Source organism: Sorghum bicolor, chromosome 10, assembly GCF_000003195.3.
Source record: "Sorghum bicolor cultivar BTx623 chromosome 10, Sorghum_bicolor_NCBIv3, whole genome shotgun sequence".
In the NCBI taxonomy this organism is placed as follows: domain Eukaryota; kingdom Viridiplantae; phylum Streptophyta; class Magnoliopsida; order Poales; family Poaceae; genus Sorghum; species Sorghum bicolor.
In genome coordinates, this window is record NC_012879.2 from 13,168,040 (window position 1) to 13,186,023 (window position 17,984).

At 45.9% G+C, this 17,984-nt stretch overlaps 1 protein-coding gene, 1 long non-coding RNA gene and 1 pseudogene across 2 annotated transcripts; all 3 read left to right on the plus strand.

The window, feature by feature from the left end:
- On the plus strand, positions 1-2,330 carry LOC8073743. Its single transcript, XM_021450309.1, has 4 exons — positions 1-1,533; positions 1,614-1,877; positions 1,968-2,078; positions 2,171-2,330. The coding sequence occupies exons 1-4, from the start codon at positions 119-121 to the stop codon at positions 2,268-2,270; spliced, it is 1,890 nt and encodes a 629-aa protein (XP_021305984.1). The 5' UTR covers positions 1-118; the 3' UTR covers positions 2,271-2,330.
- LOC110430742 lies at positions 2,393-2,832 on the plus strand. Its single transcript, XR_002448109.1, has 2 exons — positions 2,393-2,433; positions 2,544-2,832. It is a non-coding gene; the product is annotated as an uncharacterized LOC110430742 (long non-coding RNA).
- LOC8073744 lies at positions 10,258-11,912 on the plus strand (annotated as a pseudogene).

Below are 17,984 nucleotides of genomic sequence, written 5' to 3' on the forward strand. Positions count from 1 at the left end.
TCCTTCTAGAGAGAAGGACGAGCTTAGCCTTGGCTTGGGAAACCCCGAGCACCCAGGCCGTGTCAGGGGGTTAGGGAAACATAAGACCTGGAAGGAAGGATTTCGAGAGGATGTGGAGATGTACAAGAAACATGGTAGAAACCGGGAGGAGAGTCTTGCCACCCTAGTGAAGACCCTAGTTGCCAAGGAACTACAGGAGCAAGGACTGTCTACTGAGCGACGGTCACAAATGGAGCCGCCTAGGGATTTGGTTCTAGTTGGTAGCCCTCCAAATGTTCAAAGCAGCCAAGGTTCCAATGCAGCCTCCGCCTCAGTCGATCACATACGGGTGCCAACTCGTTGCATCCTGTTGATTCCCATCGGTAGGGGACAGGAGATGGCTGAGGTGGCAACGGGTCTGGCACATCCTCCAATTCCAGGCGACATCTGGCACCATAAACCGGTCCCGGCCGACTATAGTAAGGTTGAGGTGCATACCGTGAATCCCGAGTACGCGAAGCATAAGATTGAACACCCAACTAGCGAGGGGATTCGTGAGCTTGGACTACTCATGAAACAGTTCATCCTATGGTACAAAAAGGATATTGTGTTGAATGTTTCCTCGCCAACTCCAAGTGATGTACACCTGGAGAGAGTCCACCTTGAGGATGGAGCGGTGTATTCACCGTCTCATGAGGACCACTTGATGCATGAGAGGGTACCGGCTTCTCCAACCGCTGGTGAGCAAGGGGTCGAGCCAGGGCATGATGAGACGCCACATGAGCCTCAAATAGGTGAACCTTCTGTAGCTCGTGCGGAGCCAGAGCATGAGATGCCACATGTGCCTCAGAGTCCGCAATCTTCTACAGCTCGTGCCGAGCCAAAGCGTGATGAGACACCACATGTGCCTCATAGCCCAAAACCTTCTACAGCTCGTGCCGAGTCAGAGCATGACGAGACACCACATGTGCCTCCTAAGCCACAACATTCTCCAGCTCGCCCCGAGCAAGGCCATGATGAGATGGCACAGACTTTTCAACAAGCACCGCCGACACATGAAGAACTACTCCCTCTAGTATGTGAAGCTCGTGAAAAGATCCCCATCATGATAAGGTCGACAGGGTCAAAATCTTTTGTGGATATGAATGTCTCGGGTATGTACAAGTGGTATGCTCATGACCAGTTCAAGCCTGAGAACCAAGGCCCGAACAAATTTGCCTACAGGATGCCCACTGACACCTCAGACTACACAACGATAACAAAGTATCCAGATGTTGAAACCATCAAGTGGTCAAAGGATTGCCCGAAAGAATATGTAAAAGGCAAACGTTTCCTACCAAACCGGGTCTTGTGTAAGATGCCATATGGAATGAGAAGGTTCCATGATTGGTACTACTTGCATGTTTCACGTACAGAACTGAATGTGTTGGAAGCAGTAATACCTGCTCGCACATTTGGAGGCCCTGCTTCGGGTATTGCCTTTGACTTCAGCGACATCCAATCATGCTTTCACCTTAGTTCAATGTCGATGAATCTGATTCGCACTTGGTGCCTGTAAGTCCTCTTCCTCTTGATATGATTTGAAAGTAACCTAGTTGGATTTTGCTAAAACTAACTTACGTCATGATTTTTAGAATGCAAGCAAACTTTATGAAATCTACACGCTCAACGAAAGCCGGGTATGTAGACCCTATGCCTATAGCACAAATAAATTTTAATTACCCATCGAGATGGGAATTGGATGCGCCACAGCTAGCTGCTGGAGGGACGTTGGCGGAGAAAGAAAAGATCCGTGCGGCCAAAATAAGAGAAGAGTCTCTTAAGGTTGCGGCATGGCTTGCCGTATGTTTAAAGAATCTCCAACACTTCGAAACAATATGGATTCCATACCACTTCAAGTAAGTTCGATTAATTGTATACTTAACGATTGTTCGGTTTATCTTATTTTGATGCAAAGGTACTTATGTATTTATTTAAAATTGTTGTAGCAATCACTGGATAGTCATAGGTCTCGATGTCGGGATGAACATGGCATGGATTTGTGATTCTGCAGATTTTGACCCTCACACATATAAAGACTTCATGTCAATTCTCATTACGTAAGCAAATTTGTAATCCTAGTAACCTTATATGATTCACTTTAATATCGACTTCTGCATACTACAAGTCACATCGATTCTCATTCAAACAGGGCATTCAGGGCCTATGTCAAGAATCACAAAGGAAGGCATGATCCAGGTCTGGGGAGCCACTTGCGTTTCAAATCTCTATGTTCGGTAAGTGCGACTTAGTTTGGCATAAAATTACTAATTTTTTCAGTACTTATACTTGACACATCTCCATTTGCAAATTGAAACAAAGTTTCCCAAGCAAAGGCCAGGGAGTCTGCATTGTGGATACTATGTATGTGCTTTCATCAGTAACACAAAAGGCTACAGGAGACACCCTGAATTGGTAAGTTTGAATCTCTTAGTGGGTTGTAGTATGAAAACATAGTATTTCTCACTTAGCTTTGCAATCTCTTCTTTACACTAGACCTAAACTTGTCTTTTACGATCTTGTAGTGGAAAGAAGAAAAAGGACTAAAAAGGGATGTCTACAGGGATGATGACCTCTTAGAGATTGTCGGTGACCTTTGCAACTTTATAATGGACCATGTTGTTTATTACAAAGGTGATTACCATAACCCACAGTCCGACTTAGGTAGCAATCCTCTTTACCAGCACCTCCGTCAGTGGGATAGGCTATGTCTAGGTCGTTGATTACATGTGAACTTGTTGGAATGGACTGTGATCGATTTGTATTAGTACCTGAAAAATTTCGGACTCTTTTGGATGGATTTGGACATGGAAACATTTTGGACTTGAAATGTGGTGCTGTGTATATGTATGGATATTTATGTTGTGAATCTGTGATGTTTTCTGTCTCTGATTATATATGTATATATGTATGTGGTGCTGTGCTGTGCTGTCAACTCGATTATTGTAATTTTTATTTTTTTTTCTGAAAAATAACTGTAGGGGCGGTTCTAGATAGAGCCGCCCTTGCAAATACAGATAATAGAGGCGGCTGAGACACAAGCCGCCCTTACTAAGGCTCACTATAAGGGCGGCTGGAAGCACCAACCGCTCTTACAGTAGGCCACTGTAAGGGCGGCTGTTGTTTCCAACCGCCCTTACAGTGGGCCTCTGTAAGGGCGGCTGGTGTTGAACCGCCCTTACAGTGAATTCCACTGTAAGAGCGTTTGCATAAGGGCGGTTGGGCCAGCCGCCCTTACAGAGCTTATTTAGCCGCCCCTGCAGTACCTGACTGTAGTAGTGAGTGAGGAGTGCAACCGAGTGGCGATTGGGCACTACAAAGAGGTGGTGAAGATGCTAGAAGGTTTCAGGAGTGAACCCTCATTATACTATGAGTGCTAAAGAAAATCAAGTAGCAACAATTAATCAAGTTCAAGTCCATTCATAAGTCATAGATCGAGAAGTAGTCTCACAATCCATCATCCGTACACAACCTTGTTTAGTTCTATTTTTTTTTTGCAAAATAGGAATAGTAGCACTTTCGTTTTTATTTGACAAATATTGTCCGATCATAGACTAACTAGACTCAAAAGATTCATCTCGCAAATTACAGATAAACTGTGTAATTAGTTATTTGTTTTATCTATATTTAGTGCTCCATGCATGTGTCGCAAGATTTGATGTGATGGGAAATCTGAGAAATTTTGCAAAATATTTTGGAAACTAAACAAGGAGCAAATCGAGTTCAATTCAATGTTGTTGCCACCACTTGTGCTCACCTGCACGGTGTCCGGGGCTACGTTACCATGGAAGTAGGAGCGGTAGGAGGAGAAGCCACTTCCAGAGTTTTGGGGAAGAGAAGGTGAAATGGAGCCGAGTGGAAGAGAAGCCATTGGCCAAGGAGAGGAAGGATCGAGCTAGTTAGGGTTTGGTTTTGGAAGGGTACCTAGGCCTTGTTTATACATGGGGCAAGGTAACGGGCCCACATTTAATCAAGCCACACATGTGTCGCCTACTCGTCAGGTCTAGGCAACAACCCAATCATGGCAAGCCTCTATGGGCCATGACGACATAGGCCCAATTTAATGTTGGTTGTGCTTGGGCTGGGCCAAAAATGTAGGCCTCACAACAATCTAACATAGTCTTTGGTAGGGAACTTCGAGTCATAGAGCTCGTTAAAACAAAGAGGAGGGGGGAAATTGGGTCTTTAGAAGTTTGTAAGTCTTGGTGCTTTGCTTGATTTACACTAGAAAAAAACTAATCTAGCTAACAAGATGTGCACCTATGTTTTTTCTAGTGTTCTCTATCTAGTATCTACTCAAACCCACAAAGAGTTTAGCAACCTATAACCAAACCTCTCAACTAGCCTATACTAATCCAGAAATGGTAAAGGTCACACAAGACAAGCACAATGCAGAAGCTTAAATATATATGGTATGTAAATAGATCAAGAAGGACAAATTGCTAGAGACGCGAGAATCCTATAGTGCCAAATTGTTAGTTGCCAAAACATAATCCTTAATCCACGTTGGAGTTCCATTGAGGTACACTCTTGGTCAGCAAGCATTCACACGACCACGATGTTGAGTTTGCCACAAAGGCTTGCATCCACTAAGGCAAGTGTCGCAAGACACTAAGACTCATCACTGCAAAACCCAACTCTCGATTACCTTGATGTCATCCACTATAGAGTTTCTCCAGCAAGGCAAGGGTCTCCTCGTCAACCACACGCCAAGTCGCTGCCTTTCCATACCAAGCTCGGAGATTCAACATTGTCATAGAGGAAACAAGGCTCCAAATTGCTCTGGCTCTCTAGATTACAAGTGCACAAATCACAAACAATGTAGCTGAAAAGCTAATAAAGCCTAATCCCTACGCTAAAGATGGCACTAAGCACAACTAAGCCTTTGGATGTGAACACTAAGCTCTCAATGGTGATTTTAGTGACCTAGATTTGCACTAGCTAGATCTGACATACTTTAACAAACCCCAAATGACCAGTGGTATGGGATATACATATATTCTTCCCAGTTCAGACAAATAGAGTTAGTAAAAGGTTGGCATTTTTTGTATTGGCCGAATGATGTGGTGTTCACAGCATGCCTTTGGACTAGCCGTTGCTCCCTTTGTTGATGTCATTTGTCTAGCGCTTTACTTCCTTTCAATGATGGACCATCCGTCCTATTGATTTGCACATTATTGTATCATCTTTGTGCTTCATCGAATGCCGCCACTACAGTCCATATAGATTGTGTCTGACCCTAGTCTCTGTGGATTATCTAGAGATTTTAGTTTGTACGACACTCTTCTTTGACCTTTGCCGCACTGTGCAGCCTGTTCATTTGAACAATGCTCTCAATCACCGTATCATTTAACATTGAACACTACTTCTATTAGCTTGGCACTCATATTTATGAGACAGATCGTCAAACCGAGTCAATCTTCTCTATTTTCTCGATTTTTTGGTGGTCTCTTCTCTAATGTTCACACAACACTTGTTTTCTTGCATCCCTATATCTAAAGTGAACCTATGTAATACATCTTAGCGAAGGATGTTTACACTGAAAGCATAAGAGCTTGTTTTAATGATTAAGTTGTCATCATAATCACTAAAATTTGAATGGGATATAATCAAGGGCCCATGATCCTTACATCTGGCTGTTTGGTTCATTTCTTATATAAGTCTGGCTAGCCAAACTAAGTCAGGCTAGCCAAGCCTGTCTTTAGCAAGCCAAGACCCGTTTGTTTGGTTGCATGCGCTGCGGAGCCTAGCTAGGATAAACTTGTGTTTGGTTGGTTGGCTTGGACTGTATACAGTCACCTTTTTCTTGAGAGGGTGAGTTTACCCCCCTTGAAGCATTCTGTCGAACATCTTGGCACCGTGCTCTGACTGGTAGGTGAGGGAGAGGCAGTGCGGACGACCTCGCTGATGACGACCTCAGCGCCCGACGCGCCAGACCCAACAATCAAGTGCTGGCCGGCGGGTTCCTATAGCTCGATGATTCTACTCTGACCGCACTTTGGGCATATGAGCCGAGGAGGCTAGTCCCCGGACCAGAGAACTCCATCCTCTGATGCGACCTTGGCTCCCTACTACAGGTGCCTAACGACTCACCCGAACCCGAACCAGGTAGCCACGTACTTGTCGAGGCTCGCATGCGCTGCGACGAGAACAAAGAGAGAATCCAAGCATGAGAACCCACCAAATATGTGGACAAAAATCCACCAAAACCATGAAATGTGTCCGCTCACCTTCCTGGATGCGTGCGATGGCATCCCAAAAGAAGACGAACGCTGATCCATCGTGCTTGCCCTCCGCAGACGCCTTCTCGTACTGAGGCGGCAGCACCTACACCGGTGGCGGCGCGACCTTCACAGGAGCCGGTGCGAGAGCAGGTGAACACCACCGCAGGCGCCGCGACCGGGCTCTCGTAGTTCCGCGGTGATGGAGAAGGGGAGAGCGATGGGGCTGCCCTTGTGGGGTGGGTGTGGAGAAATCCGAGCGCGGGGACTCGGGCAGTGGCGTGGGGTGGGTGTGGAGAAATCCGAGCGCGGGGACTCGGGCAGTGGCGTGCGCAACGTGCCCCGCAGAGTGCTAGCGGGAGACGACGACGTGATGAAGACGGCGGACGCTCCACTCCCTCCTTCGACCGTTGAGATTTCCGTAGGTGAGGGGCGAGCGGTGACGAGAAAAGCGTACGGGGCTGGCTCGGGCTTGGCTCCAGGAGAACAGCCGTTTGGGCCGTTCAATCCTGGCCAGGCTCCAGGCGTACGGCAGGCCAAAAGAGCTATGGCTGCATTGGGCTGCCAACCAAACACACCCATATTTTTTTTTTGGACACCGTGGCACCTTGTGTGTACTAGTCTAGTACAGGTCTATATACGTTACTACTTACTAGTCAAAACTTCACCAACCAAGCTTTTCCAGCAGTGTATCCGCTGGCTGAAATTTGCCCGTTGCATCTGTGTCACGACGTCGTCTTAAAGGCAACTATTTTGGTCATACATACTGGCAAAGATGGACCCAACTCACATGTAAGTTAGCTTATGCATGTATAGTTGCAATACAAACACATGTCAGATTTTTTTTTCAGCTAGTACACTCTCTACTGGCCTAGCAGGCTAGCGCCAGCATTTCCTCACCTAAAATTTCCAGATGTGTGCTTGCTTCACTGTCATCCTGTCAAGATGGGGTGAAAAATCAGATGCCACAGCTAATATCAGAGGCAGCACGTACGAAATAACATCTCGTATACAGATATATAGGAGGTTTACCCAACAACTCGTCAACTATCATAGTTATGGATTATATTAAGGATTGGTTGGTCCCTTCGTATGGTCTTCTTCCTTTGTATAAAAGGTTTCTAGGCGAGTTGTGACTTGTGAGATATCACACCTGGATGTACTAATTAAATAGCAGATAGCGATTTCGTAGTGGATTAGTATCTACGTATGGATTGCGGTGCTATAGTGGACACTTAAGTTTCAATAGTGGAATATTTAAAATAGTCAGAGTATATGCCAATACTAATATATACAATCTTTTCTTAAAAATAATAAAAAGTTTTTAGTTAATTATTTCGATATAAAATCACAAATTAAGAAGCACATAATTGAATAAATATAAAGAAAACATGCATGTGGAGACAAATTATCATTAAAGTTCTTATATCATTTGAAAAGAATATCATTAATCATCCCCATCATTCTTTATCATGGTCTAAATGACTATCTTAACACTTTTATTACCATTAGAACCATCCATTCTAAGAATGAAAACAGACAAAAACGAACGAAAAATACCTCTACTATTTATGTTTTAATATTTTTTTGATTGATGAAAACCAGACAACCAGGAGTGGAAATGGTAGTGAGATAAACGATAATATGAAAATAGAACTTAGGCCAGGATTACATATCACGTGTATGGTAATCAAGATACAAAAGTAAAAGGAATTAGTAAACAAATAATAAATCTCACATGAGTAAACGTGAATAATAAGCTTAGTAAGCTGCTCAGCTTGGCTACTTCCTGCTGCTACGTACGCTCCTATATATAAGTCCTTAGGACTGACCGCTTGTGCTACACTGCATGCACTCATGCATACTGTCGCCACAGCCAGACCCAAGAAACAGCAAGACGCAAGGGCTAAACCAAGGCAATTAGGCAACAGGAACAAGCTTCAAGCTAGTTGTCACATATTTAGGCGAACGGTACTAGCTGACTAGCAAGCAAAGTAGCGAAATGGACACCATGTATTCCGTTGGCCGCGAGAGGGAGGGCCGGGCATGGAAACAGACAACAACAGGCTAGCGATGGATTCCGTAGCCGGGCATGGGGCGACGATCAATGGAGCGGGATCGAATACGCCAGAAGGCGGCGACTGAGGGAGCTCGGCAATCGCGTGTACTAAAAAATGCAAAATACAAAATGCTTAATACTTTGGAATAATGGGATGAAGCTAAACAACTTTATAGGTCAAGCTAAACAAAGTGGCTTATCCAGCCCTCTCTCCAATTCTTAATTTCTTTTCATCCATGCATGAAGCTGCTAGTAAAGTTGTTTTGCTAAATACTTTACCTAGAAAGTTGTCCATAAAAATATTTTATGAATAACTTTTTATAGGAGTAACTTTTTATGAATAGCTCAGCTTTACGTAGAAAGTTGTCCATAAAATATTTTTTAAAAAACAACTTCACTAGTGAAACTGAGCTGTGACTTAGTACTATCTTGGTCTAAGTTCTCTCACTGAGTTTGAGACGAGACGGTTAATTGAGGATGTTGTTTATCACGTGGCACATGACTGCTACATATTACACTTTCTCTTGCGTTATGAATCCAAGTAATAACTTGTTTTTTACTGCTTTTTATTTAGATGTACAGAAGGCTCTTTAGATCTGTAAGATTAATAGTTGGATGCTACTCTCTGTCCATGTCAGTCTAACTTTTTTTTAACTTTGATCAACTTTATAGAAAAGAGCATCAATATCTATAACATAAAATGAGTATCTTATAAAAACATATTCTATGATAAATCTAACGTTATTAATTTGGAACTATAAATCTTATCGTTTTTTTCTATAAATTTGGTTAAAGTTTTAAAAGTTTAACTTAAGACGACAACTCTAGAAGTTGCAGCTTTCAAGAACAAAGGAAATAAAAATTATCTGAGATCTATTTGGATCCTTAACTAATAAATCTAGTTAATGTTTTAACTACTATCTAACAACAATTACTAGCTATTAGCTGGTTTCTCCTAGCTAACACAACAAATAGTTAGCTGGGGGTAATTATAAACAAGGGCATAGTCAACTCAACATTGAAATGATAAATCAAGTGATATTAATTATGGAAACAAAATTGAAACATATTACTACCATTGAAGAAAAAAGATATTTGTAAAAAACAAGGCAAGCGCGCGGGAGACCAAATTTATGCGTACGTAAATATAGCCTTTGCTAATTAACGTTGCAAACATAAGAAAACGCGTCGCTCAAGCGAAGTTTGAAATGGAAATGCAGGTCCTGCACGCGTTACTGAAAACTGGACGGTGCAACCCCTTTCCAGCACTGAATTTTGTCCATCACAAGCACAACACGTCCTCAAGCCAACCATTTTTGTCATACATGCTACTGAAGATGGTCCCTGTAGGCATGCAGTAGAGCATGCACAGAATTGCAATACAAACAAAAACAAGGCCACATATATATATATCTCACATTTATCACTCTGTATCTCAAATCTCAGCACTAGCAGTAACAACAGAAAAAAACCATCACCTAGCGTTTCCAGTTGTTTGCTCCACTGGCATCCATTCAAGACTGTATTGTCAAGAAGAGAAAAAGGACACCAGCTAAACATTAGGAGGAGCGCAAATATTTGTGAGCATTTATTTGAAGCTTGATGTTTATGTATGTATGGGTCTTTGTTTTCCTTAAGATATATCAGATGTGACACTCGTTTGAGTGTTTTTATCCAAAAAATAAAAAAAAAGTAAGATAAAACTTTGGTAGATGTGATGCGGTGATCTTTAACCGTTGGATTTCGTCTGATGGTCTAGACTCTAGTCGTCTACACCAAGGTGGAAGGGAGAAATTAATATATAAATGCTCATTTCTCGCTGTTACTATTTGCTATATACACAACGGCTATTTGCTGAGTTGTGAGATGAAATCTTTGTTTTGTTTTGTCATCTTCGTCACTGGGTCTGGGTTTCACCTCCCGAATTTAATTTTGATTACCCTTTAATAATTATTTGAGCTGCACCATATATGGGGGTCCTTTCCTCTTCTTGAAAACACCCAGCCAGCAGTCCAGCACACAGGAAGCAAACCTTCCGGTTTCACGAGCACAATGCCTCTCGCCGCAGTCCTCCCCATCCTCCTCCTCGTCCTCGTCCTCGGCGCGTCTCCGGCGTGCCACGGCGCCGCTGCGACCCACAACATCACGGCGATCCTGGCCGCGCACCCGGACCTCTCCGACTTCAGCGCCGCGCTGGTGAGCACGGGCGCCGCGGCGGAGATCGACAGCCGCCAAACCATCACGGTGCTCGCCGTCGACAACGCCGTCATGGCGCGGCTCAAGGCGCAGAAGCCGGACCCGAAGGAGCTGCAGCGCGTGATCTACCTCCACGTCCTCCTCGACTACTTCGACGCCGCCAAGCTGGGCAGCATCCAGGGCGGCTTCGCCCAGGTCACCAGCCTGTACCAGGCCACCGGCAAGGCGCAGGGGAGCGACGGGATCCTCAACATCACCGTGTTCACCGACAGCCGCGTGGCGGCGTTCACGCCGTCCACCGGCCCCTCCAACAGGCTGCCGACCGCCTTCTACCAGCGCTCCATCAAGGAAGTACCCTCCGACATCGCCGTCCTGCAGGTGAAGGACCTGATCTGGTCTCCGGCGACGGCGGACGGAGTGCAGGCTCCCGCGGCCGCTCCCGCTCCCGCGCCCGCGCCGCAGCCCGGCGCGGCGCCGGAGTTGACGGATCTACTGTCCAAGAACGGGTGCGGTGGCTTCGCCGGCCTCCTCGCCGGGACGGCCGACGCGGTGGCGGCGTACGACCGCAGCGCCGGCGCCGCCGCCGGGCTCACCGTCTTCTGCCCGGCCGACAAGGCGGTGGATGCCTTCAACTCCACCTTCAAGAACCTCACCGCCGACGCCCGGCTCGCGGTCCTGCTGTACCACGGCGTGGCGGCGCACTACTCCGCGCAGTCGCTCAAGGCGATCAACGGGGACGTGGGCACGCTCGCCACCGACGGATCCAAGAACCACGAGTACAACCTCACCGTGCGTGCCGACGGGGACACGGTGAAGCTGTCGTCCGCGTCCGCCAGCAACGCCACGGTGACCAAGACGCTGCTCGACAAGGCGCGGCTCGCCGTCTACCTCATCGACGCGGTGTTGCTGCCAACGGAGCTGTCTAAGGGCGGCCAGGGCCGCACTGCGCCCGCCCCTGCGCCGGCGACGTCGCCTGCACATGCACCTACGCCTACGCCTGCCATTGCGCCGCCGCCTGCCATTGCACCGGTCTCGCCGCCGGCAGCTGCACAAGCACCCACACCCACACTTGCCCCTGCTCCGGAGGCTGCACCACCTACGCACAGGCGTCGCCCTGCGCCATCGCCTGAGGACACTACCCCAGCTCCTTCGCCGGACGAGGACGGCCAATCGCCAGCAGATCAGGAGAACAACGGAGCAAGGGACACGGCGTCTTGGACTCTTGGCGCGGCGGCGGCGGCCGCGGCCACGGCGCTGGCGGCCGTGTTCCTCTTTTGATGAAGGGTTTAAGCTTTAGCTAGATTGACGTCGATTGGGATCCATCATCAAGCCTATACCAGTGTAGAATGAAGACAATGTTTATGGGCATGTATTGGCCAAAAAAAATAATATCATCCTGCTTGTGCCTGCTTAACTAATGGTTGTGCCGTTTTCAATTTTGTTAATTCTATCTGATATGTCTTCATCCTGCGATTGCTAAGCGAGCTCTTGTCATCAGCTCCAGTTTCAAACGGGCCAATGCAAGAGCAATCAAAAATTTTCCCCTGGAATTTCAACTGAAAACCAGTGTTTTAAATCTTTGGCCAAGACATTTAGCGACCGACCTCAAAAACTGCCCAGTGTAGTGGACTAAAGTGCAGGTAACAACTAAATTGTACATCGAAAAAATAGCTAAATATACTCCTCAAACAGCTGTAGCCCCAGAGATAGCGGCAGCTATAACCGAAGATTTAGAACCTTGCTGAAAACCAATTTATGCATTAGTAGCGTGATAATGATTTCCTAAGCATCTCATCTGCTTAGGAAATTCCTAAATTGCTCATAAAAGAGGAAAATCTTTTTTGAATACCTCATCTTACAACCTGGCATCCGTTAGATATTCATCACAACACAAGACACCCCAACCCCCCAACACACCACAAGATGTGAAGAAAAGTTGTAGCTGGTTTTGAACTAGCCAGCTTATTGTTAAACTAATAAAAGCCAGTAATTTAATCATCATTAGTCCATTAGCTGTCTCCAGTAAGCTAGTAGAGACATCTATATGATTATATCAATAACTAACAATCTATCTACCTAGTAGAAGCTAAGTGATCCAAACAGCCCCAATTTTTTATTAGCCTACTCTTTATTATCTACAACATTTTATTAGTTTTAGCTGATCCAAATAGCTCTAAGTTAATGTGAAATGAGATCCTTGAATCGACACGCTGAATTGATGCCTAGTGAACTTTGAGTGCACAACTAGCACCATTTTTATTGAACAACCAACTAGATCCAGTTAGCTTTGATAAACAAACTGGAATGACCAAGGTAGGTGAAAAACAAGGCATATACTTCTGATGCGTCTCCATCTTTAAACCAGAATTAACAAATATACTCTTGTTCATGAACATATTTTCTTCAAATATAATTAAGATAAGTTTATATAGTTGTCGGCGATCCTTAGCCCGAGAAATGAAATCCTGGAGGATAAATGGTACTAAAGTAGCTTTCACCTGAGAGTATTATTCCAAGGTATCAAATTCATGGAGAAAGAGAAGTAGCTAACTATAAATCTAGCTTAGTACAAGGATGGGAGGGCAAGGATAAAGAGCTAGAGGAGGATGATAAGAGTTAAGGTTCACTTAGACTGACTCCAACAGAGTAGCAACAATATGACCCATCCCCAAATTGCGTTGCACATAGTGTTTTTGGGGATGAAACATACCTCCAACAGAGTAGGCAAATATGTGACTCATTTTGGGTGGGAGGCTACACAGAACCCAAATAAGGGTGTTCTCCCCGTCTTTCTGCGTGTCCACACAGGGCCCACCACCACGTCATGCGCCTCAACCGCCTTTGATCTGCTTGGTCTCCTGTGCCATGATGACGATGGAGCAGGCGAGAAGCATGGTGACCACCAGGGGCAGCACCAAGCAAGCTCCCCTCCGCTTCGGCGAGTCGGCCGCCTCTACCTCACCTCCACCATGCGAGCGCAAGCTCGTCAGCCACCTCCAGTGTAGAGAAGGAGGTTGAGGATGGAGACCTAAGGCCTGCCTCCACTCCGACATGGACAGAGCCAGGGTGGACGCATGCCCTCGGCCCCTGCTAGAACTCCTTCCTTGAGTGCAACCTCTTGCAAGTCGCGGCTTCTCCCTCCACCGCATACGGGAGCAGTCATAGATCCTTCCTTGCGTGATAGCGAGCTCTGATGGCGTGGCAGCGAGTTCCGATGGCAAGATCCGCAGCGAGCTCTGCTGCGGCAGTGGCTTCTACGGCGTGGATGCAGGACAAATGGGGGCTCTACTTTTGGGATGGCTGTATTTGATAAGATAAGGTGTGGGTGCCTTACCCTCTTAGTGTAACTGACCCAAAACATAGAATGAGTGTGGTATTTGGGTTCTCATTATTGGAGACAGTCTTAGAGCCTCTCTAGCAGTACTACATAAACACAGTACCTATTTCACTCTTTGGGTAGCCACCAATTTTAATACTAACTATATTTTGTTGTTGTCCCTAGCAGTACTATCTACACCCTGGCACCCAAACTTAGTTTAATAGTCAATGATATGTGAGACCCATATGTCATGTCCTCATTTCTTGGCTACCATCGATGAACTCAGCAAAAGAACCACGCCGTGGACAGGGGTGGTCTATAGGGAGGTATGCCGCCAGAAAAGCAGCCGGTGAGGGAGGCTCACAGCTGGTAAGAGCTACTATTGAGGGAGCCCCGCAGTGGAGTGGTGAGCTGGTGGCATGGCAGGCCGCCACACAACCACACAGTATCTATCTACCCACGCCTACATGGCCACGCCTGCACAGTCCAACACAGACGTGGCCTCCCTCACAGCCTCACTTCCTCCTGCGCCGCCCTCGCAGAGCCGCCGACATCATAGAGGGTACCCCACGCCCTCACTAGAGAGGACCACCGGGCTGGCAGGGGTGGGATCTAGGGACAAGCGGTAGGTTCTAGGGCCATAGCGGCTGGAGAGGCTCTCGCGCCCTCACTAGAGAGGACCTCTGCACCAGAAGAGGGGTGGCACGAGGGTGAGTGGCAAACGCGAGCGACTTTAGGCGATTCCGAGCGTGGGAAGGAAAGCGGCGAAGGAAAAAATAGGTAGTCTCATTTGCTAGCCCAATAGAAGTAGGTAGTGGGATGGGCAATTTGTTGGCCCAAGAAAAGTAGGTTGAGTGTGTTTTTTGGCCTCTACTACCCATATAGAAGATAGGTAGTGGGTTTAGTTAGCTTGCTAGAGATTCTCTTAGAAGCTAAACTAATATGCATTAGAAGAATTTATCAAAAAAATGCATTACAAGAACCTAACTATAATAATTTCTCTAGCTTCAATGTGGCAGATGCTCCACTAGCCATAGATAGGGATGAGAAAGTGGTTAGCACATGTGTATGGGCTCTAATATACTAATGAACATGGTGGAATTCAAAGGGCTAATAGGCATTGTCACCACCTACCTCCTACCATGGCTATCATGGGGTGGCAAGCATACCCAGATAATGTCTAGCCTGAACACCATGTTTGCGCTAGAAACACACTCGTGCTACCTGAGATAGCAAATGTAAGAACAATAAATAGAACAATCTATATATTGCTCATGATGTACCAGCAAAGCAAATAAATAATAAAGTAAAGTATTGTAAAAATAGAGGAAGACTAGATGTTACCAAAACTTAGACGAAGACTTCACTTGATGTTTAGCTTCATCACCAAGTACAAAGTAGAGGAGAAACCCACACCTCTACCTCTCCTTGTCATTCGATCTCACCTCCCCTCTCTATCACTATTTTATATTTACAAAATGTTAGGGATTCTCCTTCTCTTTTTTATCTCTTCCCTTCTGTGTGCTTGCAAATAAAGAGGACACCACTATTTATAGTCCTAGGTAGTGAGGGGATGAATATATAGACAAGGATGGTTTGGAGTGGGATTCAAGTTTTGGCCACCTGGCCTTACTATGGCTACTTGGACATCCAATTCATTGACATTTGATTGTGCGCTTGAGAATAAGCTCCTAAGGTTAGTTCCATGCTCTCTAAGGTGGTTGTTTCAAAATGGACATGATTGATAGGCTGATCGATCTTCATGGTTGCCATCCGACACTATATTTGAGTGTGGATGGTGCAGATGAAATCCTTGTGGTGGTTGACATCTCCTTGACTTGGTTGCATTTTGTTTGGAGCCATTTGAGGTCGATTGATGAGGACATCCCAACCAAGCATGCTCCCTCCAATTCCACGCCAACCTCTACACCGACTACACCGGCACCAGCCCAAGCCATTGATGGAGCAATTACACGTACCCGAGCCAAGAAGCTACAACAAGAGGTGAACGCGCTACTTTGCGAGAGTTCTATTAATGTTAATGAGAATATTATACTACCTAAGTGTTCTACTTTGGTTGTGCTTAGGTATACACATGATGAGGGAGGTGACCTGGATCGCAAGGATTGGAACAACACGGTGCAGAACGGACCAGTTGAAAGAAAGGCAGATCGGACCAGTGCGGTGCAGAACGGACCAGTTGAAAGAAAAGCTCATAACTTTCACTTTCGAGATGCTATGAAGGCCCATGAACACTTGTTGGAAAGCTCTTCGAGTCTGCTTTCCAATGAATCAAGTGGCGACCAGTTTGGATACTCCATATTGCCTGCAGACCAGAATTAGTACAGACTGCTCAGAAGGTCAACAGTCTGTCGTGATAGAATGTTGGTACAACTTGCCAAGTAAAACTGTACCACTCTACAGCGTTTCGTGGTGCATGGCATACGTTGCTGGAAAGCTCTTGGAGTCTAGTTTCACACCCAAGAAACGGTTCATCATTTGGACTTCCCAATAAAAAGTTATGGTCAGTTTATTGGAAACTGCTCTGGAGGCCAACAGTCACGCGAAGCCACTTTGAGAATCCATTTCGAGGGGACCTTTCACATTGCCTTCCCTCAGAAACTCTATGTCGTTTTCATACCTATCTAGCAGGGCTATTGCTAGTATAAATACCCCCTAAGACTCATTGTAATCGGAAGACTTTGATAATGGAAATACAGAACCCCTTTGTTCAGCTGCGTGCTAACAAATTCAGAGAGTGATCTCTACCCCTTTGCTCTTGTGTTTTCCTTCGCGGAGATTACAGAAGCGGCCGCGTCATCGGCACCCAATCCGTGCTCCTGATCCTCGAGTTCAGGTTGCGTAGGTTGGTTCTTTGAGAGTGTGGTTGGGCGAATCCTTGGTTCAGGCTGCCGTATAGAGACGGTGGTTGGCTCCTTGTGCGTGTCGTCAGGTTGCACTAGTTATCCTCGCTGCTTGCAGCAAGTTATCGGCTGATCTTCAGCTAGTTATCCATCCTACGTCGTGAAGATCGGGACAACGACCTCACCATCGATAGGCCTACATAAGGGTCCTTGGGCTTGTAGCAAGCTTCAACACCAAGTTAACCAGGGTCCTTAGGTCAGAGTACAACAAAATGGATTTTTTTTTGGAAAAAATCCTTTCTAATTTAAGGAGATGAGCCAAAAATATCATATCTCCAAAAATAAGAAATGGTTTTCCAATGTTTCACACCCGGCCCAATTTGGAATTTGGCCTATTGTGGCCCGTGTGCATGTTATGAGATAATTGTGGAGGATTTAGTCCCAGCTTGACTATTAAGAGTGGGTTAGATCAACATATAAGGCTTCTAGAGTCCATCCCACCATCCACAGGTTAATCCTTTTAGGCAAAGCAAGGATAAAAGTGTAAGTAGGATGGTGGTAGGTGTGGTTCGCTCATCATGTAGAGTGGATTTGAGCCATTTAGACTTGAAAGGATCTAATTGGCCTAGAGGGGGGGGTGAATAGGCGTATCTTAAAAACCTGAAACTCAAAAGCTCAAGTTGCGGAAGTTAAATGCCTGCCGGTACTACCGATAGCTTGGGCCGGTACTACTGGTGTAAGACCGCCAGTACTACCGACGCAACTGATGGTACTACCGATGCCCTATGAGAGCTACGAAATCAGAGTAGATTGAGTTTTGATTTCAGATCTGAGAGTTACCCCACTCTCCTAGATGTAGTAGAGGATGATGTTGAAGTTCCCTTGGCTCGGTTCTTCTCCAAAACGTAGATTGGCCCTTGTTCACCTATGAAAGGAAGTAGAGAGGAAGAACACGAAGAACACAAGAACAAGGGTAGTCGATGCTACCTCCACAGCAAGACAAGATATTTTTCCCAAGGTTCGGCAATCCCCACGAAGGAGTTCCTACGTCCCCGTTGTTGAGGTGACCACGAAGGTCCGACCACTTAGGTCTCCTCCCTCAAGCAACCATTGAGGTTAGCTCGAGATTTCCACTAAGAATCAAAGGGGGATACAAACACTTCGGGGTGCCCTCACAAATGAATCAACACGGGCAACCACGAAGAACGCCTAGCCGGCTAGGGTTCCAAGAACCCAAGAGTAACAAATGCAAACCAAACCAGCAAGATGAAGAAACCAAGTGCTCAAATCACAAATCAAAGCTCCCA

What these genes read in the sequence shown, in the direction of transcription:
- LOC8073743 (XM_021450309.1), top strand. Translation starts at nt 119, where the DNA reads ATGTACAAGAAACATGGTAGAAACCGGGAGGAGAGTCTTGCCACCCTA. An exon ending in TGGATTCCATACCACTTCAA is followed by an intron (nt 1,878 to 1,967) that starts GTAAGTTCGATT and finishes AAATTGTTGTAG; the next exon opens with CAATCACTGGATAGTCATAG. An exon ending in TTCATGTCAATTCTCATTAC is followed by an intron (nt 2,079 to 2,170) that starts GTAAGCAAATTT and finishes TCATTCAAACAG; the next exon opens with GGCATTCAGGGCCTATGTCA.